The 26,377-nt window shown below is 39.9% G+C and overlaps 1 protein-coding gene across 1 annotated transcript in view; it reads left to right on the top strand.

Moving 5' to 3' along the window:
- Positions 1–26,377, top strand: part of SHC4 (SHC adaptor protein 4) — a 134,326-nt gene that overhangs the window by 49,757 nt on the left and 58,192 nt on the right. Inside the window, exons 3-4 of the mRNA XM_027096670.1 lie at positions 20,037–20,100; positions 22,902–23,021. Of these exons, the coding sequence (XP_026952471.1) occupies positions 20,037–20,100; positions 22,902–23,021 (184 nt within the window). The remainder of the gene's footprint in view (positions 1–20,036; positions 20,101–22,901; positions 23,022–26,377) is intronic.

The raw sequence follows: 26,377 nt of genomic DNA, 5'->3' as shown, positions 1-26,377 counted from the left end.
AGGACAAAGATGGAGTCAAATTCTTCTCATTATGAGGGACCTTTCTGCCAATTGTTTGAGGGCTGAATCCATAGGACCTCTAGAGCACAGAGAATACTCAGAGCAGAGAAAAAGAAAAGGACAAGGAGGCTATGTACTTTGTCGGCAGTTCCCTGGATTACACCCTTTCCAAAGCTCTCATCACACTTCTTTGACTCCAGATTTATCCACTAATTCTCACCCAGGCATTTATCCACTTGACTGATTTAGGACCACATCTTCATTTTTAGTAATCTAGTGTTCATGCAAAAGGGCAAAGGAGGAGGTTTTTCCTGATAGAAAAGAGAAACAAGATGATTAGGAAGACAAAGGCTCACAGTGATGGTTGTCTTCAGAATGTCTGGAAAACAATATCAAAAGGAAATAGGAGAAGGGGAAAATGAAAATCATACTAAGCATGACATAGTCATTCCTCTCTCCTATAAAAATGTTCTCAACATGACTTTTATTTTTTAATTTTTTGGAGAGAGTGGGAACTCAAAACTCTTCCTAAGATTATCTCTATTAGAAACTCTCATTCTACTAACGAGGAGATGAAATTTAGATTTAGTAACTTGCCCAAAGTCACACAGCTAATAGATGTGAAGATGGAACTTCAGGTTAAGGCTCCAGGATTAGGAGATTTTGCTCTTTGGTACTGTTTTAATATGTCATGATGGTTAAATGATACTTTTCCCTTTAATTTATTATTGTAGAGAACTGCATTAATAAGTTTTATAATATGGAACAATCATTGGATTCCTGCTGTAAACCCTTCTTAATTATCATGTCATCATAGGTAGCAGTTACATACAACTTGTTAAAATTTTATTTCAAATGTTTGCATCCTTATTTTAAGTGAGTTTTCTTTTTTGAACTATACTTACGAAATTTTGGTTTCAGGAATATGTTAGCCTCATAAGAATGATTGCAGAACCTTTCTATATTTTCTGTGCTCTGCCACAATTTAAACAATGTTGGAATTATCTGCTACTATAAAAGTCTTTGGAACTAGCCCAAACAACTCTCTGAGCTTGTTAGATTTTTACCTCCATTGTCAAATCTTCTTTTTTATTAGTCTTTTCAATTTTTCTTTATCCTTGGTGAGATAATTTTGGGGTGATTTTACCCCCAAAGTTGGGCATTTTATCTTGATTTTTCAAATTTGTCACATAATGTTAGCCATAGTATTCTCATCTAATTTTCACATAGCCTCTGTATATGTGATTATGCTCTCTTCAACATTTCTGATTTGTTTGTGTGATCTTTTAAAATCAGATTTGCCAGAGGTTTGTTTATTTTATTGCTCTTTTGAAAGAACCAGGTTTCGTTTTTATTATTCAAATCTACTTGGTCTTTGATTTTCTAATTCATTTATTTCTTTATCTTCAGTATATCTTTCCTCCTTTTTAAGTTTATTTTATGCTGTTCTTTCTTTAATTTCTTAAGATTATTCTTTCATAATTTATTTTTATTTTTGTCTTCCAGTTTTATTGAGATATAATTGATATACAGCACTGTATAAGTCTAAGGTGTACAGCATAATGATCTGACTTACATATATCATGAAATGATCACCACAGTAAATTTACTGGGCATTCATCATCTCATATAGATACAAAATTAAAGAAATATAAAAAATGTTTTTCTTATGATGCGAACTCAGGATTTGATCTCTTAACAACTTCCATATATAACACTCAGCAGTGTTAATTATATTTATCATGTTGTACATCACATCCTAGTACTTACTTAGCTTATAACTGGAAGTTTGTACCTTTGACTTCCTTCCTCTAATTCCCCTCCCTCCACCTTCAGCCTCTCGTATCGACAAATCTGACCTTTTTTTTTCTTTTTACATCTTTATTGGAGTATAATTGCTTTACAAAGGTGTGCTAGTTTCTGCTTTATAACAAAGTGAATCAGTTATACATATACATATGTTCCCATATCTCTTCCCTCTTGCGTCTCCCTCCCTCCCACCTTCCCTATCCCACCCCTCTAGGTGGTCACAAAGCACCGAGCTGATCTCCCTGTGCTATGCGGCTGCTTCCCACTATCTAGCTATTTTACGTTTGGTAATGTATATATGTCCATGCCACTCTCTCACTTTGTCCCAGCTTACCCTTCCTTCCACCTCCCCATATCCTCAAGTCCCTTCTCTAGTAGATCTGTGTCTTTATTCCTGTCTTACCCCTAGGTTCTTCATGACATTATTTTTTCTTAAATTCCATATATATGTGTTAGCATACGGTATTTGTCTTTCTCTTTCTGACTTACTTCACTCTGTATGACAGACTCTAGGTCTATCCACCTCATTCCAAATAGCTCAATTTCGTTTCTTTTTATGGCTGAGTAATATTCCATTGTATGTATGTGCCACAGCTTCTTTATCCATTCATCCAATGATGGACACTTAGGTTGTTTCCATCTCCGGGCTATTGTAAATAGAGCTGCAGTGAACATTTTGGTACATGACTCTTTTTGAATTACGGTTTTCTCAGGGTATATGCCCAGTAGTGGGATTGCTGGGTCACATGGTAGTTCTACACAAATCTGACCTTTTTAATGAGTTTGTTTGTTTTTGCCGTGTAATTGACCTACAACATTATGTTAATTTATGGTATACAACATAGTGATTTGATATTTCTATACATTTCAAATTGATCACCATGATAAATCTAATTACCATTCATTGTGATTTTTAAAACAAAGATAAAGAAAACAAAAACCTCATTTGATCTGAAACACACACACACACACACACACACACACGAAATCATGTCACGAAAACCTAAAGCCCACTCCCTCCCTTGCATAAGCACCCACATCATGCAAAGAAGAAAAGATCTTCCCTTTCCCACTAAGGACGCTTCTTTGTGTCTTGGTGGGAAACTGCCTCTGATACTCAAGGAAGAATAAATTATACGTCAGGGTAAATGCAATAAGTAGAGCTGGTGGGACAGGGCTTGGTTTTCAACCCTGAAGAACAGAACTTCATAGGAAACGTGGAGGGAACATTTAGTTCATCACCACAGGACATAATTCACCCCAAGGGCAGGGCACACTGCTGGTGGGAGGAACCTCCAGATCATTGTCTTACTACACTGTCCTCTTCCTGTATTTATTGCCTTACATTTGTAACTCATACATGGTAATAAAATCAGCCAGGCTAAGCGCAGAGCACCCAGCACAGGATCTGTCCATGCCAGGCTCCAGGACAGCTGGGAAGCAGCAATTCCTGGTGTGTGATTAGCCTCATTCCTGTGATGGCCACCCCTTTGGGGCTGGGGGTCTGCGAAGGAAGTGGGGAGTGGTTAGAGAACGAGTGGTGAGCGCTTCCTTTTGGGGTCCTGGCTTCAGATTCATTTTCTCTAGCTGATCATAAGGGATCTGCCCCCATTCCATTCCATGGGGGAAGAAAACCCTGAGTAGTGTTTTTTGGAACTGCTGCTGTAGACAGTAAGCAGGCTGTTGGGGAGACCGGTAGTAGGTAAAGCAGCAAGGAAGCAGAGATCATAATTCAGAGGATGTTGTAATTGGAGTAGTTTCCTGTTTGGAATGTTACCGCTCCTGAGCCCTGATTCTGCAAATTTAATTCACTGTCTTGAAATTTTGATTCTTTGGCTTCAACAGGACATTAAAGGCAGCTCTTCAGAGACAAATGCATACTTGTGTGTGTGTGTGTGTGTGTGTGTGTTTGTGTGTGTGTGTGTGTGTCTTTGGTGTTAGCAACTATTAGATGCAAAGCACATCCAAGATGCAGCTGAACATTTACCTAAAGTCCCATGGATGAGCTTTATAAGAAATGTGAACCTCAGGAGGGAAAGTTTTAAGTATTCTGTAGAGGTCAAATATCTGCATGCTAGGTGGCTAAATTAAGATATCAATCTGTCTGAAAATAGGCTGGCATTTATGTAAATTTCCCGAGGAATGTATGAATGAGACTGATTGCAGCTCTGCATGGATGAGTGTATCAGTGTAAAACCTGGAGTAACTGTCCGGCATCTGGTGTGTGGGTTCTGTGTTGACCTGTGAGGAGACCATGCAGTGAAGTGTGGGATTGCAGCTCACATGGCAAGCAAAGTAAAGACACGACAGCGGGAATAAAGGGCCGAGTTTATTAACTTGCCAGGCAAGGGAACATCCCCCAGCGAAGATATTTACTGAGAAGAGTGGCAAGAAAAAAAAAAAATCAAGAATGTTACAGTTCTAGTTCATAGTGGTCATGCTAAAAATTGAAAACGAGCACTTGCTGAGGCAGAATGTACGTGGTTGGATAAAACAAGTTTGATTGGTCAGGAAGGAATGTAAAGACCCCAAGAAGGGTCTGGGGTCCCAGGGCCAAGGCTTATGACCTTTATCAGCTGGTGAGAACAGTTACAACACATAACAGTCAAATCCTCCTCGGCAGGCACCGGTGTGAGTGGACGTACTTCCTCCCACACACGTGGGGACGTCAGGGAGCCCTCATGGAGGTTTTGTGTGGCGTGTGTCTGAATGTGTGGACAGTCACCACCTCTGCTAGCTTCAAGCTACGCTACTCCTGGTTCCTCACGACCTCTTTAGGACTGAGACCTCGCTTCTCAGGTATCTGAGATGAAATAGCCAATTAAATTCCTTTTAGAAGTCTTCAAAGATACAGTAATTAAAAAAAAATTTCCAAGCTGGGACTTCCCTGGTGGCGCAGTGGTTAAGAATCCGCCTGCCAATGCAGGGGACAAGGGTTTGAGCCCTGGTCCGGGAAGATCCCACATGCCGTGGAGCAGCTAAGCCCGTGCACCACAACTACTGAGCCTCCGCACCTAGAGCCTGTGCTGCAGAACAAGAGAAGCCACCGCAATGAGAAGCCTGTGCACTGCAACGAAGAGTAGCTCCCGCACGCCACAACTAGAGAAGGCCCACGTGCAGCAATGAAGACCCAATGCAGCCAAAAATAAATAAATAAATGAATAAATTTATTAAAAAAAGAAGTTCCCAAGCAGTTGGGAAGGATTCTGATAGCGTGACAGAGTCAAACCCACAGAGAGAGGGTGTGAAAGTCAAGGGCACCTTTTCCTTAGAGTCATTAGCACAATGTCTCTCACATGCAGGTGCAGTTACTATTTGAATGAGCACAGGTGAGGCCAAGAAGTACAGTTACTAAGGCAACCCACAGAATGGAAAAAATATTTTTTTAAGTCATATATCTGATAAGGAATTAATATTCAAAATATGTAAAGAACTCCTGCAACTCAACAACAGGAAACCAAACAACCCTATTAAAAACTGGGCAAAGGACTTGAATAGACGTTTCTCCAAAGAAGATACACAAATGGACAATAAGCACATGAAAAGATGCTTAACACCAATAATCATTAGGGAAATGCAAATAAAAACCACCACAAGATAGTACTTCACACTCATTAGAATGGCTATTATTAAAAAAGAAACCAAAAACAACAAAAAACTAGAAAATAAATGTTGGCAAGGTTGTGGAGAAATTGGAACTCTTGTGCATTGCTGGTGGTGATGTAAAATGGTGCAGTTGCTGTGGAAAACAATATGGCAGTTCCTAAAAAATTAACAATAGTATTACCATATGATCGAACAATTCCACTTCTGTGTATGTATCTAAAAGAATTGAAAGCATGTATTCAGACAGATATTTGTACACACATGTTCATAGCGGCATTATTCACAAACTCAAAAGGTGGAAGCAACCCAAGTATCCACTGATCGATGAATGGATAAATAAAACATGGTATATACATACAATGGAATATTAACCTTAAAAAAGAAAGAAATCCTGCCAGTTGTGACAACACAGATGAACATTGAGGGCATTATGCTAAGTGAAATAAGACAGACAGAGAAAAATAAATACTACATAATATCACTAATACGTGGAATCTTTTTTGCAAAAGTCCAGCTCATAGCAACAGAGAGTAGAATGGTGGTTGCCAAGGGCTGGAGGGCAGGTGGGGAAATGGCGAGATATTGGTTAAAGGGAACAAACTTTCAGTTATAAGATGATTAAGGTTTGATGATCTAATGTATAACATAGTGACTATAGTTGATAATACTGTATTGAAATTTGCTAAGGGAGTAGATTTTACGTATTCTCACACACACACAAAAAGGCAAATGTGTGAGCTGATGCATGTGCTAGTTAACTTGATTTGGGGAATTCTTTCACAATGAACACATCTATCAAACTATCATGTTGTACACTTTAAATATATTATGACTTTATTTGTCAATTATACCTCAGTAAAGCTGAGAAAAAGGAAATTCTGACACATGCTACAACATGGATTAACCTTGTCTTAGTGCATTTGGGCTGCTATAACGAAATACCATAGATTAGGTAGCTTATAAACAACAGATATTTATTTCTTACTGCTCTGGAGTTGGGATATCTGAGATCAAGGTGCCATCATGGTCAGGTGAGGGCCCTTTTCTGGATCACAGACTTATTGTATCCTCACGTTGCAGAAGGGGCTAGATAGCTCTGTGGTACCTCTTTTATAAGAGCACTAATCTCCTTCATGAGGGCCCCACCCTCATGACCTAATTACCTCCCCAAAGCCCCACTTACTAGTACCATCACCTTTGGGGGGTTAGGATTTCAACACACAAATTTTGGGGAGACACAGACATTCAGCACACTGCAGGCCTTGAGGTCATTGTGCTAAGAAAATAAGTCAGTCACAAAAAGACCAATACTGTATGACTTCATTTATAGGAAGTGCCTAGAGTAGTCAGATCCAGAGATAGAAAGCAGAATGGTGGTTGCCAGGGGTTATAAGGGGAGGGACTTAGTGCTTAATGGGTACAGAGTTTCAGTTTGGGAAGGTGAAAAAGTTCTGGAGATGGATGGTGGTACTGATTGCACAACAATATGAATGTCTCAATACTTAATGCCACTGAACTGTACACATAAAAATGGTTAAAATGGTAAATTTTATGTATGTATGTTTTATCACGATTTTTGAAAAGTATCAGTTACTAGATGAGTTATATTTTTGAAGTGTTCAATGTTGTCTGTTTATTTTGCTGAAAAGGTGCAAAGCCAGTAAGAGAAGGATAACTGAAGCATCAGGGCCTATTGTCTAGCAGGTGCCACAGCTGAGAGTATTAGGGAAGGAGTGCCTAGTGGCCTCTTCTAACTTCTTGACTGGGAAACCCAACCAGAAACCACACTGGTGGAGAGGGCTGCTGCAGGACAAGAGGCGAGAGTAGTTAACAACAGCTGACATTTGTTTCACTTGCCCAGGGCTTTTACATTCATGTTTTCTTATGAACCACACAATCACCCTGAGAGAAGGCACTATAATTCCCCATTTTGAGCAGGGGGAAGCTGAGGCTCAGAGAAGATAAGTGACTATCCCAAGACCACACAGCTCTTTTGCTGGGCTCAAACCCAGGTACTCTTAAACCAAATCCCGTCCCTACGGCACTTAATGTTTCCTAGTGACATTGCTTTGGTTTGAAGCGAAGTAACTGCTCTTATAGCTGTGAATAGACTAAGATGCTGGGAGACAATTCAGGCAGTAAAGGCAAGCCTGAGTCATCTTTATCCACATTTTTTTTTTTTTTTTTTGGCTGTGCTTCTCAGCTTGCGGGATCTTAGTTCCCTGACCAGGGATTGAATCCAGGCCCCCTGCAGTGGAAGCACAGAGTCCTAACCACTGGACCACCAGAGAATTCCCCTGAGTTGTGTTTAAAAATCACTTCTAACTGAGAGAACAGCGCGGCTATGATCATTACCATCGCTGATATCAGGTCTCTGTGGAACATCTAATTCTTAACATTTTTTCACTATTTCTTTCTGATTATAAAAATTAAATGTGGCTTATTATGGGAATTGGGAAGTAGGGTAAAAGAAAAGAAAAAACAGACAAATCACTGGAGGTAATCAAGAGTAACAGTTTGGTATAAGGTTTTTCCAGTCATATGTTTGGAAACTAAAGTGAGATTATATGGTGCTTATTAATTTGTGATGTGTTTTTATCATTTATTATGCACATTTTCTAGGTCATTAAGCATCACCAGTACTTGCTTTGACCTGAGCTTTAAGGTGGCAGAAATAATTGTAAGTGCATCTACTTGCCATGGGTATATTTATTAAGAGTCTTTTGGCTTTAAGTAGCAGAAAATGACTCTGCCTAGCTTAAGCCAAAAGGGGGATTCTTGAAAGGATATTGGGGAAGCTCATGGAAGCTGAGGATCAGTGAACAATCAAACCAATAGAATACGGTCAGGGCTGCCGAGGCCTCAGCAGCAGGAGTGCAGGGACTCCCCATCTCTGGTTTTCTCAGTTCCAAATATCAAATTCCTAGGTAGGATGGTGATTGGGGCCTAATCCTGAACCACTCATCTTTGGCCAGGGCAGAGTTGCATTGGGGCAATATGGTAGTTCTGTAACACTCATATATTGAGAAGGGCATTTGCTGGGAGGAGGAAGAAACAGCTTGTAAAAACAGCAGTAGTAAATGCAGTAAAAAATGGATTCCTACCTCAAAGGGAAAAGAACACAATAGATCGATTTCTTCGAACACCTTAAAAAAAAAAGATTGGGAATGTATAAATCATCCCCCAAATGCTTCACTAAAATCTAAGGGTTGCAAAATTGTTAGTCAAATGTTTGATGTTATTATAGTTAGTGCATTAATTTTTGAACATAATTCAATTGAGCTGTATGTTTAAGTGGTGTTTGAATATTTCAAGAAACTTTGAAACTACATGTATAGGTATTGTATATGTTTATGCCTTTTTTATAGGATGTAGGGCATTGTTTTAGTGTTTTTGACATATTTATAGAGGTTTATAAAATGGTCATTAGTTTTGTTCTACAACAGGCTGTTTACAGCATCTATATTTGATTTGCCGAGAAATCCTTGGTCAGGAATGAAACTCCCAATTACAGTATTTTTTCCATGGCAAATGTGATCCACTTTATGAAATGGTATCTAAAAATATGTTGCAGCTGAAATCAGGGCCTGCTAATTTATCCATATGAATCTATAGAAACTTACAGATGTGCAGACATTATTGTATGAACACACACACACGTACACTCTCTCTCTCTCTAACAGGCAATATACACACAGTCACTGACCTAAGTGAGAAGAGTTAGCTATCTGTCCATGTCTAAGTATGGATTATAGTGGATGGCCTCAAGAGTTTGAGGAGAAGCTAATTAATTCAGAGCTTAAAATGCATGAATGTTAAAGCGTATGCATTTGGGGGTGACCCCAGTATTTTTAGCTTTAGTAATTTTTCCCCCCAGACCTTCTCTACCATGTAGAGTTCAGTTGAGAATACTTTCTGGTATCTCCCTTTTGTGGCCCTCTTCAGTTTCCTTTAGAAGTCAGTACTGAATGTTTGTAACACCCCAAGCATTTTCAACTAGACTCTGTGTAAATGTCTCCAGGACCAAGAAACGGGGTTTCTAATTTTGATTTTAATGGACATAGTGGTCAGCTCCTGCTATGAATAATTTAACGATGCAATAGAATAGGCCTTTTGAACCATTGCTCCTGGAAACACTTGGTGCCTACTGCCTCCGGGGAGGGACGTATCTGTGGGCTAGGTAACTGCCTCAAGGAGAGGACAAGTTCTGGGGAAGGAACTCAGCTGTGAGCCATTAGCAGTGAACACTCCAGCAACAGGGGCAATGACTACCTTTGTTCTGAAGGGGGATCTGGGTTATGCAGGGGGACAAGGATCGTACTTTGTTTCAGTGCCATAGAGCTGTCTAAACATGTACATATTGAACATTCAGTATATCCAAGGCAGGTGCCATGGGGTATCTGAAGAAAATCAGATAAGCATTCTGCCTTTATAGAAATGTGGACTATCCATTGCTACATGCATAATAGACATAATTGGACCTCTTCTACAACATATTATTTATAACATTCCAGTTATAACCATAGAGTACGCTGCTGGGTACTAGGTATTGTAAAAAGCAGGTTAGACCCAGTTCTCAAAGCAGACAGACATTTTAAGGATAAAGCAATAATAATGGCTAACATTTACTGAAGCATTGTGCAAAGCACTGTTATTATTCCCACTTTATAAATTTAAGAAACCGAGACATAGAAAGCTTTAAAAACTTGCTCAGGGGCTCCCCTGGTGGCGCAGTGGTTGAGAGTCCGCCTGCCAATGCAGGGGACACGGGTTCGTGCCCCGGTCCGGGAAGATCCTACATGCCGCGGAGCGGCTGGGCCTGTGAGCCATGGCCGCTGAGCCTGCACGTCCGGAGCCTGTGCTCCGCAACGGGAGAGGCCACAACAGTGGGAGGCCCGCGTACCGCAAAAAAAAACAAAAACAAGAAACCCAAAAAACTTGCTCAACGTGATAGAGCTTATAGGAGACTGCTAGATTTTGAATTCTGGCTGTCTGATTGCAGAGGCCACTCAATGAGCCTTTCTTCATTCTATTATCATAGAAGACTTATAGATAAATTAAAGTGCTCCACTTTTTTCCCTTTTAACAATTATTTATAGTAATTTTACATTTTTGTTTATTTCTGTATTCCTGCAAGCACTTTGTACTGTATCATGTACATGATATCATGTCACTTAATGAAGCTTAGTTGATATAAAAAAAAGAAGAAGAAGAATGTCAGTTCCCCTCTCCCTTCACTGAATGCTGGTAGGAGAAACAAAGAATGGAAGATGATAATTAACAGTATGTAGAAGAAGTTCCATAATCCTTATATTTATACAGTAGAAGACCCATCTCTCATAAAACCCAGCTTCCTGTACCAAGATACTTAGCAAGACCAAGTCCAAAATACGGATAAATAATCTTTGTCTGTGACGATTAAAAGGTTGTGTTCTAATGGTTTTTCTTCCATGTACAAGCTAATGGCTGACTGTGACCCCAAGGCCTCTTACATTCCTTTCTGGTTTGCTCCAGAGGAAGGGTGAGCAAACCACCTGCTACCTGATTTTGATTCTGCCACCTTTTGAGCCAAGGATGGTTTTTGACTTTTTTAAATGTTTGGGGGGAAAATATCAAAGAAGAATATTTTGTGACATGTGGAAATTACATGGCATTCACATTTGTGTCCATAAGTGTTTCTGGCACACAAGCATGCCCATTCGTTTATGTATTGTCTGTGGCTGCTGTTCAGGCTACAACTGCAGAGTTGAGTTGTTGCGACAGTCTGTATGGCTCTAAAAGCCTGACATTTTCACTCGCTGGTCCTGTATAAAAAGGCATGCTGACTACCGCTATGAAGAGATTCTCAACCTGACTTAGCTCTGTTGGAAGCACTTGAGGGAGCTTTTAAAACTCCCAGTAGTCCCACCCTCACCCATTAAATCAGAATGTCTGGAGATGAGACCCAGTCATCAGGATTTGTTAAAGCTCCCCTGTGTTTCCCCAGTGTGCAGCCCAGGTTGAGAACCACTGCCTAGAGCATGAATACATTTCGAGGGGCAGATGGACTAGGCTTCCCAGCATACAGGCGGCCAAATGGGAGAGAATGCAGGTCACTTGTCACCACCCATGTGTGCAGGGGGTCATGTGAGCAAAGACGTTCAGGACCTCCAGATGCCCTCTGGTGAAAGCCCTTCCCGTGAGGAGATGGCCAGGATAAAGGGGACAGAGTGGACAGGAGAGGATTATACCAAATATCTTTCCCAGCATATTGACTAAGTTGAATACAAATTTCTTGCCGAATGGAACATCATCAAATGTGCAGGTAGTGTAGCCTTCCCAACCGTAGCTGCTAGGAGCAGGGGACCTAATTCCTTAGCATCCACTAATACGACCATCTGCTTGAAGCTGTAGAGCCCAGAACCAGTCATACTGTGCAGTGAGTTCAAGTAGAAGTTCTAATCCGCTGTGTGGTCCTTGAACTGATCTGCTTCAGAATCACCTGGGAGGCTGTTAAACTGCAGACCTATAGAATCAAAATCTCAAGAACAGTCCCAGGAATCTGCATTTTGAACCAGCATCCCAGTTAATTCTTAAGAACTTTGAAGTTTGATCGCCATGTACCTAAATGGTTATCTCAGTGAATTCTTAGCAGATGTGCATGCCAAAGTTGTCCGACCAGTGGATTCAATTGACTAAGCCAGTTACTAATTCCTTCCAGAGGCACACACACACATTTTTAAAAAATGGACTTACCAGATAAAATCTATAGTATATACACCAAATGGTTCCTAAAAGAAGGAGTTATGGGGCTTCCCTGGTGGCACAGTGGTTGAGAGTCTGCCTGCCGATGCAGGGGACACAGGTTCGTGCCCCGGTCCGGGAAGATCCCACGTGCCGCGGAGCGGCTGGGCCCGTGAGCCATGGCCGCTGAGCCTGCGTGTCCGGAGCCTGTGCTCCGCAACGGGAGAGGCCACAACAGTGAGAGGCCCGCGTACCGCAAAAAAAAAAAAAAAAAAAAAAAGGAGTTATTTTTGTTTTAAACAGTGGTGGAAGTCATACACTCGTTCTACCCATTACTGTCTTGCTCAACACTATAGATACCTCTGGTAAACTGTTTTAAGTATCTTAAATGGTACCAAATCTTCCTTTTTTGAAGATAGGCCTAATTTTTGGAAGTAGATAAACATCATTTGGAGTGAAATGCGACGAATAAAGTGGGTGATTATGTTGGATCTGTTTTGGTTTTTTAAAAAATGAATTTTGGTGCTTAAGTGACCACACTGTATGATCAGTACACTCTTTAACCCCAAAAGACATGCCTTCATAATATTTTAGTGTATTTTGTCTGAAACAGAGTTGTTTTAGTTTATTCCAAAGTAAAGGAGAACAGTCTTTTGGATTTACCAATTCCAGTGTGTTTTGTGTGAAATCAACCCCATTCCTCTGTTGTCACTTCATATTTGAGGGTGTATAAGCCATCAGTATGGGGGTGTGTTTGCATTTTGAAATATGTGATTCTATTACAGGAAATCATTGTGGGGATAGGAGAAAATCAGCACTTCATTTCTGTTTACTGGGGAGGTACTTGCAGGGGAGGTGCGATCCTGGGGACGGGATGGTCTTTCACTTCATTAAAGTGCAGTTGATGGGTCAACCTTTGCATCAGAGCCAAAGGGCAGAATCACAGAGTAGACAGAACAACCTGTGTTCTATGGTGGCTTGTGTTGGGTAGAATTGCAAATGTACTTTATAATCAGATTTTAAATAGAATCCAGGTTGAACGGAGTGGTGAGATAAGTCCATGTGAGAGTAAATGCTGTGGGCAGTCCTGAAAGGTTTGATTTGACCATCTGGGACCTGAAGTGCCTATTTCTAAAATGAAAGGATATATTTTACGGGCTGTGTCGACCCTCCCAGAGTGCATGGGCGATGCCCCTTGATAATAGCACAAAGGGAGTTTGAAGTTTTCCATTTTCCGCTGGTCTAGGGGCATTGACTGCACTCATTGTGTGCTTATCGCCATGGAGGCAGGCTCATGTTCTAAAGTGTCCTGTCTGGGGCTTGCACACATTCTTGGATGTCTTTAATTTCACCAGGCTGAACAAAATTGAACACATAGATCACTGAGGCTTGATGTTCTGAAGGCAAAGATTTCAAAAAAGCAGGTACTAGTTTCCCTAGAACAATTGGAACACCGTAATACCACACTGATGTGGAGTCTGAATTACTTACGAGTCCTCTCATTCATCAATAGGAAAGCAGTTTGAGACATTCAGGTGACAACTTGTCCCTGCGACATTGTTAACTGATTTCTTTAAGGGTTCATGTTGGAGACGAAAAGTAAGGGAAAATCCCTGTGCCTTTGTTCTGCCTACGTGTTTTTTGAGTTTTAGTTTGGAAAGGCTCTTGCTGGGATTAAAATGTATTCTTATTTCTGTTTTCTTGGACAAAACAGAACCACTCGTGTTTGTGTGTGTGTGTGTGTGTGTGTGTGTGTGTGTGTGTGTGTGTTGGGAGATGGGGATAGTTGCTTTTAACTGCTCTGCTGGGCCATTTGCCTGGTCTCATGTGACACAGTTTCTGGCTTTCCTATTTCCTGAAGAACTGTATTTTGACATTCATTGGAAACATTCTGTCCCACAGGCCCCCATCCTCCCTTAAATGCTCCCCTTTGTCTTGGATTAGGATATTGCCTTCCAAATTTTAAAAAACAAAGATTGGGCAATATTGCTCCCAGAGGAGCTTAACTGTTTAAGAGTTAAAGACACAGAAAAATTATAACTTCTTAAGTACTGTAGTGGCCAGGGGTTGATGAAGAAAGGTGCCTTTGTTTGGGTGATTAGTTTGGACTCTGTTAAAACAGACAAAAATATCTTTTTTTGGTCTTATGGCGTAGGCAGGGTTTTATATGCTTAAAAGCAAATCTTCAACTGCATTCTCATTCTCTTACATCAGCCCGCTTCTCCCCTTCCCTCTCATGTGGCAAAACAATAAACAAAGTGACCACTGTTGGTGCCGTGGGTCTCTCTCTCTCTCTCTCTCTCTTTCTGGTACAGGCTCCCAGGATGGAAATCTTTAGCCGTTTAAACTCTGAAAAGTCTTGCTCCTCTAAGAGAGGACGATTGCTGAATGTTTGCTCGCTGGAGAATGTCCCATGGTCGTCAGCTTCCAAGACGCTCTGCAGAAATGCAGGCTGCTTGAGCAGCTGGGATGGTGGGGGGCACCCCCGTCCTGTGAGGAATCCCTGATTCAGGATCTCTGTTTTCTTTTTTCTCAGTATTTGTAAAGTCAGTGCTTTAGGTCGGAGGGTGTGTCTGGAACTCCAGGAAAGCACTGAAAGTACTATTTGTTCTTGAAAATGTTACAGTTAATCTCTTGGTCGGAGTCTGAGGGGAAGAAAAGATCTTTGTGAAGAAAGGCAACATATCACAAGCACATATGTGTCTTCCCTGACTAGGGTTTCAGATTTGCTAACGCTGATAACAGCAAAGAAAGGAGAGTTTTGAGAGGTTATTTTAAAGCGGTGGTTCTTAACCTGGGATGTGTGGATTCCCAAGAGGCCCACAGATGGTTTTCCAGGGATGGTGCCGAGGACTGGTGGGTAGGGGTGGGATGGGCCCTCTAAAATTGAATAGAAACATTGGTACAAATAGGCCTTTTATTGAAGAGAGACCTATGATTCTCCTTAGAGTCTCAAGTAAAAAAAAGTAATAGCTACTTTATTTTTGGTAGCTCTTTTCCTCTGTTATGGCAAAAGACACATAAATAAAATGTACCATCTTAATTACCACTTTAAAGTATCGGGTTGGCCAAAAAGTTCGTTCGGGTTTTTCTATAACATCTTACAAAAACCTGAACGAACTTTTTGGCCAGCCCACTATATCGTTCAGGGTCATTAAAGACGTTCATGTTGCTGTGCAACCATCACCACTGTCCAGCCCCATAATTCTTTTCATCTTGTGAACCTGAAACTCTGTACCTATTAAACAGTAACTCCCCATTCTCCCCCAGACCCTGGCAACCATCATTCTACTTTCTATGATCTTTGACCTACTCTAAGTACCTTATGTAAGTGGAGTCATGCAGTATCTGTCTTTTTGTGACTGGTTTATTTCACTTTGCATAATGTCCTCAAGATTCATTATGTTGTAGCACATTGCAGAATGTCCTTCCTGTTTAAGGCTGAATAATATTCCATTGTATGTATATACCACATTTTGCTTATCCATTCACCCATTGAGGACACATGGGTTCCTTCCATGCTTTGGCTGTTGTGAATATTTTATTTATTTATTTATTTATTTTTCTTAGTTGTTTTGGCTGCGTCAGATCTTAGTTGCAGCGCACAGGATCTTTTGTTGAGGCATGCGGGACCTTTTCATTATGGCACGTGATCTCTTTGTTGTGGGGCTCGGGTTTCTCTCTAGTTGCGGTGCTTGGGCTTCTCTCTAGTTGTGGTGTGCGGGTTTTCTCTCCCTAGCTGTGGTGTGCGGGCTCCAGGGCGCGTGAGCTCAGTAGTTATGGCATGTGGGGTCCAGAGCGTGTGGGCTCTGTAGTTTGCTGCACGTGGGCTCTCTCATGTGAGCTCGATAGTTGCGGTGCTCGGGCTTAGTTGCCCCGCGGCATGTGGGATCTTGACCAGGGATCGAACCTGTGTCTCCTGCATTGGAAGGCATATTCTTTACCGCTGGACCACCAGGGAAGTCCCTAGCTATTGTGAATAATGCTGCTGTGAACGTGGGTGTACAGTATAACTACTTTTTAAAAGCAAGTTCATAAGCACAAGTTTCCCCTTGTTTCTTTTGAGTTGTATATTAAGAGACTTTCTGAATCTGTGAAGCTTCTGGTGCCTCAACTTACCTTAAAGTTCTGAGTGAGTGTGCCTTTCACACATGTGTGTTCTTCCCCTGAGGGCATGTGGCCGGGCTCTGGAAGTTCTTCTCGTCCCTAAGGAGATAACAGCCGCTGTATAGAAAGCAAAGGGCTGGGGCATCCTCATGGGCCTTCTCCAGAGCTGACCCCTACCACTTTGCCTTCTTCCCTTGGCAGGTTACTCCAGCCACAATGCAGAAGGATTGGCCAAAAAGGAGCCTCTTTCTGTGCTGGGGAGTGAGCAAGGGAAGGACCAATGTGTTTCTCCTCCCTAGTTCCCAAAGTCTGGGACTCCCTCCTTTTCATGCACTTGGCATTATGGTCCCTCCCTGGGTGAGTGTGGATTTTGAAGTCAGACTTGGATTTGCATTCTGTCTCTCCCACTATCCGCTGCGTTATTTGGAGGCAGTTATTAAAGTTCTTTGAACTTTAGTTTCTTCATTTGTAAAATGGGGATAAAATACCTACCGTGAAATGACATTGTTAAGACTGAGAAGACGTACATAAGGTGATGAGTGCTGAGCCTGACCATATACATAGGAGCAGCTTCTTCATTAAAACCCAGGCTCTCTGCTACAAATCTAAAGGTAGGGATTTCTAATGTGAAAGCATTGCTAAATCTGGTCAAGGGTTTTTTTGTTTGTGAAACTTTGTGGAGTGGAAACCAGCAAGTCTACCAAGCAAACTGAAAAGATAAATCTGGACTTAGTGGATATAAAGATGGAGGCGTTAAAGGCTAAGCGGGGATGGGAGCAGAGGGAGAAATAAAGATCTGTTATTATCTATAACGTGAGCATTGTCCCATCTCTGCAATTGTTGGCAAAAGAGAGGCAGGCTGTGTCACTCCATCGGGACATCCTTGACGTGCCCTCACATCTCCACAGTACATGAGCAAAACTCCTGCTGAGGAACTAACTTTGCATTCTTTTGAATATTTTAAAAGATTTTTTATGCAATCAACTGTACAATGAAGGAAAACATAACACTGTTTACATCTAAACATCAATAGAATCAAAAACAGGAAACAGCAAATCACACACAGAAGACACCTAAACCAAGTCACTGTTTATATGCTCTTTCTATGTCACTATTTATACAGAATTAATTTTATATAGCTGCTACCAGTGTGTATATGCCATTCCAAGTTCTACTTTTCCCCACTAATTTGTATAGATTCCCCCCATATTTCTGTAGTTCTCATACTTAACATTTCAAGTGGCAATATTTATATTGATTTGTTTTATATCTATATCACAAGCTTTGGGGTTGGTTTTTTACTCTAAAATAAATGTTTCTTTTACATAACTACTCAATGCTATTTCAATACAAATTCCTCCTCCCTTGTCAAAAGCTCTGATAAATATGATGACATTTGTCATCTTTTATGAACTTTATCTCTAGAAAGATTGTATTAATACTAATCAAGGCTACCAGCAATGGATAAGTATACCTGAAGTGGAATTATTCCCATTTCCCCCAATACTGGCTTTGTAATTTTCTTTTCTGTGAATGTAATAGGAGTGGAGCAAGTATCTTATAGTTGCTTTAATTTTTAATTCTAAAAGTATAATGAATGTCAACATTTTCTTGTTTCTTAAAACTGAACTATTTCTAACTCCGTTTATATGAATTACCTAATCCAGGAATTGGCAAATGACAGCCCTTGGGCTAAATATGGCCAGTTGCCTGCTTTTAGAAATAAAGTTACTGGAACACAGCTGTGCTCATCTGTTTACATGTTGTCTACTGCTGTGGTTGAGCTACAGTGGCAGAGTTCAGTAGTTGCAACAGAGCAAAGTCTAAAATATTTACTATCTGGCTCTTTATAGAAAAAGTTTTCAGACTCTAATCCCATCTCTTAGCTCTTACTCACTCTTGTTCTACCACAATTTATGCTCGTGCAATATCAATGTCAAAGTACTGTGGTTCCTCACATGTTGTGATAATTTATGTTTTAGTGTCTTTACACATGCTCTTCCCTCTGTCTGGAATTTCCCAACTCCACTCTGCCAGGAAGGTTCAGCCTTCCAAACCCTCCTTGAGGGGTGCTCATCCTATAAAGCATTCCCTTTAATTCAAATTCATAACTTTACTTTTTGTTAGAAGATATTGACAGTTGGAACGAGAATCAAGAAAACAATGCCTGGAAAAGTAATTTGTAAAACTATAGATGCTATATAAAAGTAACAACTTCTAATAATAACTATTATTATACTTGGCAGCATCAGTGCCCGCCTTTGTTTCTACTTTTATTTCAAACCATTTACAGGGAGCTTTTTAGACCAAAGCACCCCTGTTGGCTCTCATGGAGTAAAGGATCTAAGAACACCTTTCCCATAATCTCTCTTTGTTAAATACCAACAACATATTTGGGTGCCTGGACTAGTTATTTTGGCAACACCAGAGACCAATTCAGATTAATTAGATGTGTCAGCAATTATTGACTAATCATTAAGATGACTCAAAACATCAATCAACCAACCAAACCAAAAAGACCAACTCTCTGAGTTGTCCTGTTTGACTCCACAGAACAAGTTTGGAATCCTAGAGAAGCAATAAACATAAAATTCTGAGAAGATATGCTAAGGCAAAAAGCCTTTCTATCCATTGGTTGCGGGTAATTACGTTGAGAACATAGCTCTGCACCACTATGTATATAGATCTACCTATCTATCTATATTTATTTATATATCTTTATATCTATCTATCTATAACATATATATATTTTTAATGGGTCTGCATTCCTCTCTCTGCATCCCCTTCCTTTGGGAATCAAAAACATCTCATAGAAAATATTTTCATGAAATCTAATATATATAAAAACTGTATAGTGTGTGTGTGTGTGTGTGTGTGTGTGTGTGTATGTGTGTGAATACAGTGTACTAATTTAAACGATGATGTCCAGTGGATCCGGAAGGAGTTTAGAGATTTCCATTTGCTTTGTGAAAAGTTTGATATGTGTGTTGAAAGCCATGAAGCGAAGGTTCAGATTACGCCACGTGAAAGCTTGGGTGGTTCTGAATGCTGAGTCCCAGAGACAAAAGCTCTTAGTTATAACTGCATTTCTGGAGAGGAGGGCGCCAGTTCATTCACCACTTCCATTAAGGAACAACTACTTCTTTTAGCGGTGCTCTTCTCTCAGGAAGTGCAATATATAGTAAGGGCAGAAAAATAAGCAAAGGAGGAAATCTGTTATTGATTTTCTTTTCTTCTGTGAAATTACATGAAAGCTCAATGGCTTGGAAAAGTAACTTAGTCAATAAGGCTCCATTTGAGACCACCTTGAAGTTCAATTCTCTCTCAATCCTTTTAAACTTCCTCTAGTGTTGGATTCTTTTGTATTTAATTATCTTTGGTGCTGAGATACTATGAAGCTTTTTTATTCATCACACCAGAGAGGATTTTGCTAAAGGTAAAACTGTGAAGTATTCCCAGACAGTAAAGTTCCATCAGTCCTTTTTGGTTAGAAATCAATAGCACTGAAAACCAATCCTTAAAAGCCAAGGAAAAAAGACGAAGAAGGTGAATAGTAGGACTCCTTACTGTAAAGCAATTTTTCAATATTAAGGTGTTGCTGGATTTTCTTGGGTTTGAGCTGCAGAGAGACTAAGCTCAGTGTTTTCTCCAGTGGGAGTGGGGAAGGTCATTTATGTCAGGCTCACCATTATGTGAGTGTACATTTTGGTCATAATACTTGCTAATGTTTATTGAACATTTACTGTGTGCTTGATAGTATGCTGAGTCTTTATATGGTTTCTGTTCTGTAGGGAAGCAATAAGTCGCCTGTGTGAAGCTGTCCCCGGGGCAAATGGAGCCATTAAAAAGCGAAAGGTAAATATTGGTGTTTTTTTTTTTTTTTTTTTTTTTTTTTTTTTTTTAGTTTCCCTAACTATGGGAAAGATAGTATCAAAATAGTTGTTAGTTCATTCCACCACATGACCCAAGGTCTAGAATGGCCTTGATTATTTGACATGCTATCTGAGATGCACTCAAAGTTGTTCTTGTCCCTCAAATTTTTCTGACTTGCCAGACACTGTCTGAAATGGTGTTGCCTGAGGGTCAGAGTAGAGAAAGCACCTGGGTCTTTTCAAGTCAGAATATCTGGTTGCAGAGCTAGGTATTTACTTACCTTTGAGCATGGTATCTCATCTCTCCAAAACTCCATTCTTGTTCCTGTAAAGTTAAGCTGTTGAACCAGATGACCAATTTTGGTACCTTCCAATTTCAATATTTTATAATGTATGTATTCTGCATTTTAACATTTTAGACTTTTAGGACTCCATGGCCTATTTTCAGATGGAAACAAGAGTGCTGGTAGAGGTAAGGGTAATAAATGGGTAGAAGGAGCTTTTCATGTTGAAAGAAATCATGAGATTTGATGTTAGACTTGCACTTAAATCCTGTCTCTGCCACCTACTAACTGTGTGATCTTGATCAAGTCATTTCACCTTTCGAATCCTTGGTTTCCTCATTTGTAAAGTAGGAGAAAACAGCCCTTAGTTTATAGAATTATGTAAGAATTAAATGAAGTGATGTGTTAAGTGTCTTGCTTATATTAGGCTTTCAATGCTAATGCTAGTTAGTATTATCCCTAGAATACTTAGTTGCTTTGAAAAGTCCAAAGGGGAGGTGCAATGGTGCTTAAGATAACTATATAAATTATAGAAGTATAGACTGTTTAAGAGGGGAGGAATTTTTAGAGATCTCCCAGTTGAACCCTCTCACTTTGCCAGCTGCTAAACCGTGGCTCAGAGAAGAGACTTGCCTTGAGTCACTAGGAAGATCAAGGTCAGCACCAGCTGTAGACGCCAGGTCTTCAGAGTCCCGGCTTTACTGCTCTATTTCCATACCACCCTGCCTAATTTTTTATCATTACTCATTATTTTGCATAGGACTGAACCCACTGTCACCCAGGGTGACTCAGATGAGCCACGTGATCTGGGAAACTCTGAAGAATGGCTCTTGAATTCTACTAGAACTCCCATTACTAGTTTCTCTGACAGAACCGATGGTCTGTCTGTAGCCTCTAGCCTCCTCCTGCCTCTCATAACCTCTGTGAATAGGAGGTTCCGACTGGAAGATCCCAACAAACAGGCTTATTCACTTAAGACTTTCTCATTTCAGGAGTAGTGGGATCCACACTCCAAAACAAAATAAAACAAAAGCAAACCGGGCTGTCATCTTTCCAGAAAGTACACATGTAAAGAAGTAAAAAAAAAAAAAAAAAGAAATTTTTGAGCTAATTCCCTTTGGTAGCTAGCTTTTTTATTGAGTACGTAATACATGCCAGGGACTCTTCCACGCACTTTATATTTTTTATATTCTTTTTCCTCCGCAATTTGAAAAATTGTGATAAAATACACATAACATAAAATCTACCATTGGAACCATTTCTAAGGGTATAGTTCAGGGATATTAAGTACATTCATACTGTTGTTCAATCGTCACCCCCATCTATCCCCATAACTCTTTTTTTTTTTAAGAAATAAAGTCATTTACTTGAAGAACAGAATATACTTAGAATTGTTTGCTTCTATAAAGCCCATTTCCCCCAAGCCTTAACTTGAAATTTCATATTAAGCAATGAAGTTATTTTACACAATCTAGTTAAACAATTTATTAGGAATAGTCCCGTAACTCTTTTTTTATCTTGTAAAACAGAAAGTTTATACTCATTAAAAAACAACTTCCCATTCCCCCCCGTCTCCAGCCCCTGACAACCACCATTCTACTTCCTGTCTCTATGATTTTGACTACTCTAAGTATCTCATATAAGTGGAATCATACCGTATTTGTCTTATTATGACTGGCTTATTTCACATTACTTCACATAATGTCCTCAAGGTTCATCCATGCTGTAGCACATGTCAAAATTTCCCTCCTTACTAAGACTGAATAAATATTTCATTGTATGTATATATCACATTTTGCTTTCCATTTATCTGTTGATGGACACTTGGGTTACTTCCATGTTTTAACTATTGTAAATAATGCTGCTATGAACATGGATGTACAAATATCTCTTCAAGTCCTTGCTTTCAGTTCTTTTGGGTATATAACAAAAAGTAGAAATTGCTGGATCATATGGTAATTCTAGTTTTAATTTTTTGAGGAGCTGCTGTACTGTTTTCCATAGCTGTTGTACCATTGTACATTCCTACAAATAGTGTACAAGGGTTTCAGTTTCTCCACATCCTTGCTAACACTTGTTATTTTCCCTTCCTTCCTTCCTTCCTCCCTTCCTCCCTCCCTCCCTTCCTTCCTTCTGACTAGTTATAGGTCTACACAGATTTTCTGTTTCTTCATGATTTAGTCTTGGTAGCTTTTATGTTTCTAGGAATTTGTCCATTTCATCTAGGTAATCCAGTGTGTTGACATACAACTGTTCATAGTATTCTCATAATCCTTTTACTTCTGTTGAATTGGTAGTAATGACCCCACTCTCATTTCTCATCTTACTAATTTGAGTCTTCTCTCTTTTTTTCTTAGTTTATCTAGCTAAAGGTTTGTCAATTTTGTTGATCTTTTTGAAGAACCAACTTTTGGTTTCATTTTTAACATTTAAAAAACATAAATATTCATTCTGTAACAAAGTCCATAACTTACAGAGTGTTGTTATGTTATTTTTAAAGCCTCCAGCTAAGTTCCTATCAACAGTTCTTGGCAAAAGTAATCTTCAGTTTTCGGGAATGAATATAAAACTGACCATCTCAACATGCAGCCTCACATTGATGAATCTTGACAACCAACAGGTAAGATCATGAATGTCACTTATAGTTTAACATATCATCTATTTTTCTAGAACAGTCTGGGCATAATGAAGAGAATAAAGTTTCAGACAGTGTGCCTAAAACTTAATAAGACATGAGGGAAAAAAATCTGCCAAGGATTTATGTGTAGCAATAATTAGGACAACAGTATTACTAACCCATCACTGGGGCATTTAACTGCCTACATACTTGCCCTTACCTATCGGCTTTGTAATAAAAACTAAGGTGCAAAGAACATATTAAGTACCATTTGGAATATACTTGAGTCAGTCATTTATTACTCTCCGCTACCCCTCTCCAAAGGGAAAGAAATTCCATCATCAGAACTAACAGACTGCATGTTGGAATGGGGATGCACATGAAGGACAGAGGGGAAGGGTGATGTTAGGGTCAATGTTCTAGCTAACCGAAATTTAAGCAGAAAACATTTTCTTCCAACCCTGAAGATTGAAAAGCCTTCTCAAATGTTATTGTGTAAACAACTTTTTCATCTTTGATGATTTATGATTCTATAGTGTGCCTGAGTTCTCACTGTAAACATTATTTCTCAAAGAACAGCATTGTTGAAGCAAATATAAAAGATATACAGGCATTGCGCTAAATATGTACTTTAAACTAGGACACTCTTTTTTGACTTATTTTTTAAACTAAATTCCTCATATCAGGTTATTTATGTATGTTAGAGTCTAATTTTTCTTTCTCTAATATGTAGTGATTTGAGGTTCTTAGTATTTAAGTTTTTACTGTGTGGAGTGCTATTGATCAGGGACTCACGCAAGGTTTAACGTGTACTTGTCAGTGATAAAACAGTAAGAGGCTTTGAGGTTACATGTAGGTTGAAAGCCTGGCTTTGCCACTAACAAGCAAGTTACCCTACCACTCAATTTTCATCATCAGTGAAATGAGGATTATAGTCTTAAACATAGAGTTTCTGAGAAGATGGTCTTAGCAACAGTATGTGTCTTATTGGGTTATTTAGAGGATTAAGTAAGATCATGTAAATCACTGGATGTAAATCACTCAGCACAGTGCCCGTTGCACGGTGCATTTTTCCTTGAGGCCTTTTCATATACTCAGTACTTAGCAGGGAAAGCATATTGTAATATGTAAAATTATAAAATTGTCAGTAACATATAAGTACAGTTATAAACATTTTGATTTCCATTTTTTACCAAAAAATTCACTTGCAGTTTTTTTTTTTAATTTTTCTTGGAGTATAGTTGATTTACAATGTTGTGTTACTTTCTGCTGTATAGCAAAGTGAATCAGTTATGCATATACATATAGCCACTTTTTTTTAGATTCTATTCCCATATAGGTCATATACAGACTATTGAGAAGAGTGCTATATAATTTATTTATTTATTTATTCATTCATTTATTTTTGGCTGCGTTGGGTCTTCGTTGCTGCACGCAGGCTTTCTCTAGTTGCGGCGAGCGGGACTACTCTTGCTTGCGGTGTGTGGGCTTCTCATTGTGGTGGCTTCTCTTGTTGCGGAGCACAGGCTCTAGCAACATGGGCTCATAGTTCTGGCTCACGGGCTTAGTTGCTCCACGGCATGTGGGATCTTCCCTGACCAGGGCTCGAACCCGTGTCCCCTGCATTGGCAGGTGGATTCTTAACCACTGTGCCACCAGGGAAGCCCTCCTGTTTTGTATAGTAGGTCCTTATTAGTTATCTATTTTATATATAGTAGTGTGTATATGTCAATCCCAATCTCCCAGTTTATCCCTCCCCAACCCGGCTTCCCCCCACCCCCTGGTAACCATGTTTGTTTTCTACATCTGTGACTCTGTTTCACTTGTGGTTTTGAGGTTTGCTTTATTTTCTAAATTCAAAAGCAGAATAAAATACATTGCTTACACAGTAGTATAAAGCACCATAGAGGAAAATGTTTAATATGAAACAATTTTAAATAGATTCCTGTCTGGTTGAATCAAGATTGGTTATCCAAGAGAGGTGATACCATTGATACCTGACAGCAGAACATATGGGGCTGTACTTGGAAGATGCAGCCAATCTGGGTGGAAGGTGAAACATTAATTGTCCTTCGGACGCTTTGCCCTCAAGACATTTGTGGATGTAAAATTTAGTTTTAGTTTTCACCCATGTGGATGGTACCAGGGATGCTCAACTCTTTTAGTTATAGGATTTCATTGAGTATAGGAACCCTTGAATTATCTGAGTTTCGTAGGGGAGGAAGAGTAGGCAAAACGAGAGCCATCACGATGACAGCTGTGTAGAATTGAATGAGCATTTTTAAAAATAGCTCTTTCCATGGGTGACTGAAGTGAATTGGGAATTTAGGAAAAGGAGGGTTGTGGTGTGTATGGTGGAGGGCACGTTATTCTCAAAATCTCTTTCCCCTCTGCTACCCCTTTCCAGGCCACTGCAGTTAGAGCTGGTATTGCCACATGTCCATAGTCTTTCAGGTGAATAAAAGGAGGGACAGTGGGCATGGGTGGCTTCCACGACCAATAGTTACAGCAAAGAGCTGCTTTGGGGAGTGGCTCACATCTTTTCTGCACTGGTGGCATCGAATGGGCTGTGCTCAGCCCACCGCTGGAGTGGGGACCAAAGTTAGGATCTCATTGATATTAGACCCAGGGGCTGATTTTTAAAAATAACTTTGAACTATTCTGCAGACCTGGGGAGAATGGCCACGGGGATGAGGTTTGGGGTGTAAAAAAGATGTGCCGCTCTAGATGCTTAAACTCAAGAAGCTTTATACGTTCCTTCAAAAGGACAGCTAAAATGTCCAAGGGATAAAGGCAGCAGAGAAGTGACCGTGTGGACATAGCATGAGAAAATGCTTTATCAATTAAATTTTCCTTAAAGAAAACTAGCCTCTGAAGTTCTAAGATAAATACAAATATCCTCCCCCCACCCTTAACTTCAAAGATATACTTTGGACTGAAAACATAAACAGCTTCAAGTTTATAGATACATTCATAGATGACAGAGCATTTATGGGTCAGATGGTTCACATTTATCTTGTCACTGAGAACATCAAGAATGTAACCATTCACTCCCAGAAAATGTCTCACAGAACCTCAGGGGCAGAAAATAAGATATTAAACATGCAAACATGCAATGCTTGCAATTTTTAAAACTTACCATATTTGGGGATGGGAAAATATATTTTGCAAAAGCAAGTTATAGGGGTTTTTATATAGTCCTTGTTTTAAAAATTCAAGCAACAGGGCGCAGTGGTTGAGAGTCCGCCTGCCGATGCAGGGGACACGGGTTTGTGCCCCCGTCCAGGAAGATCCGGCCCGTGAGCCATGGCCGCTGAACCTGCGCGTCCGGAGCCTGTGCTCCACAATGGGAGAGGCCA

Source organism: Aethalodelphis obliquidens, unplaced genomic scaffold, assembly GCF_003676395.1.
Source record: "Aethalodelphis obliquidens isolate GAN/ISIS:26980383/991018 unplaced genomic scaffold, ASM367639v1 scaffold105, whole genome shotgun sequence".
NCBI lineage: Eukaryota > Metazoa > Chordata > Mammalia > Artiodactyla > Delphinidae > Aethalodelphis > Aethalodelphis obliquidens.
Note: the sequence above shows the minus strand (reverse complement) of the source record. Positions and strands in the feature narration are given on the sequence as shown.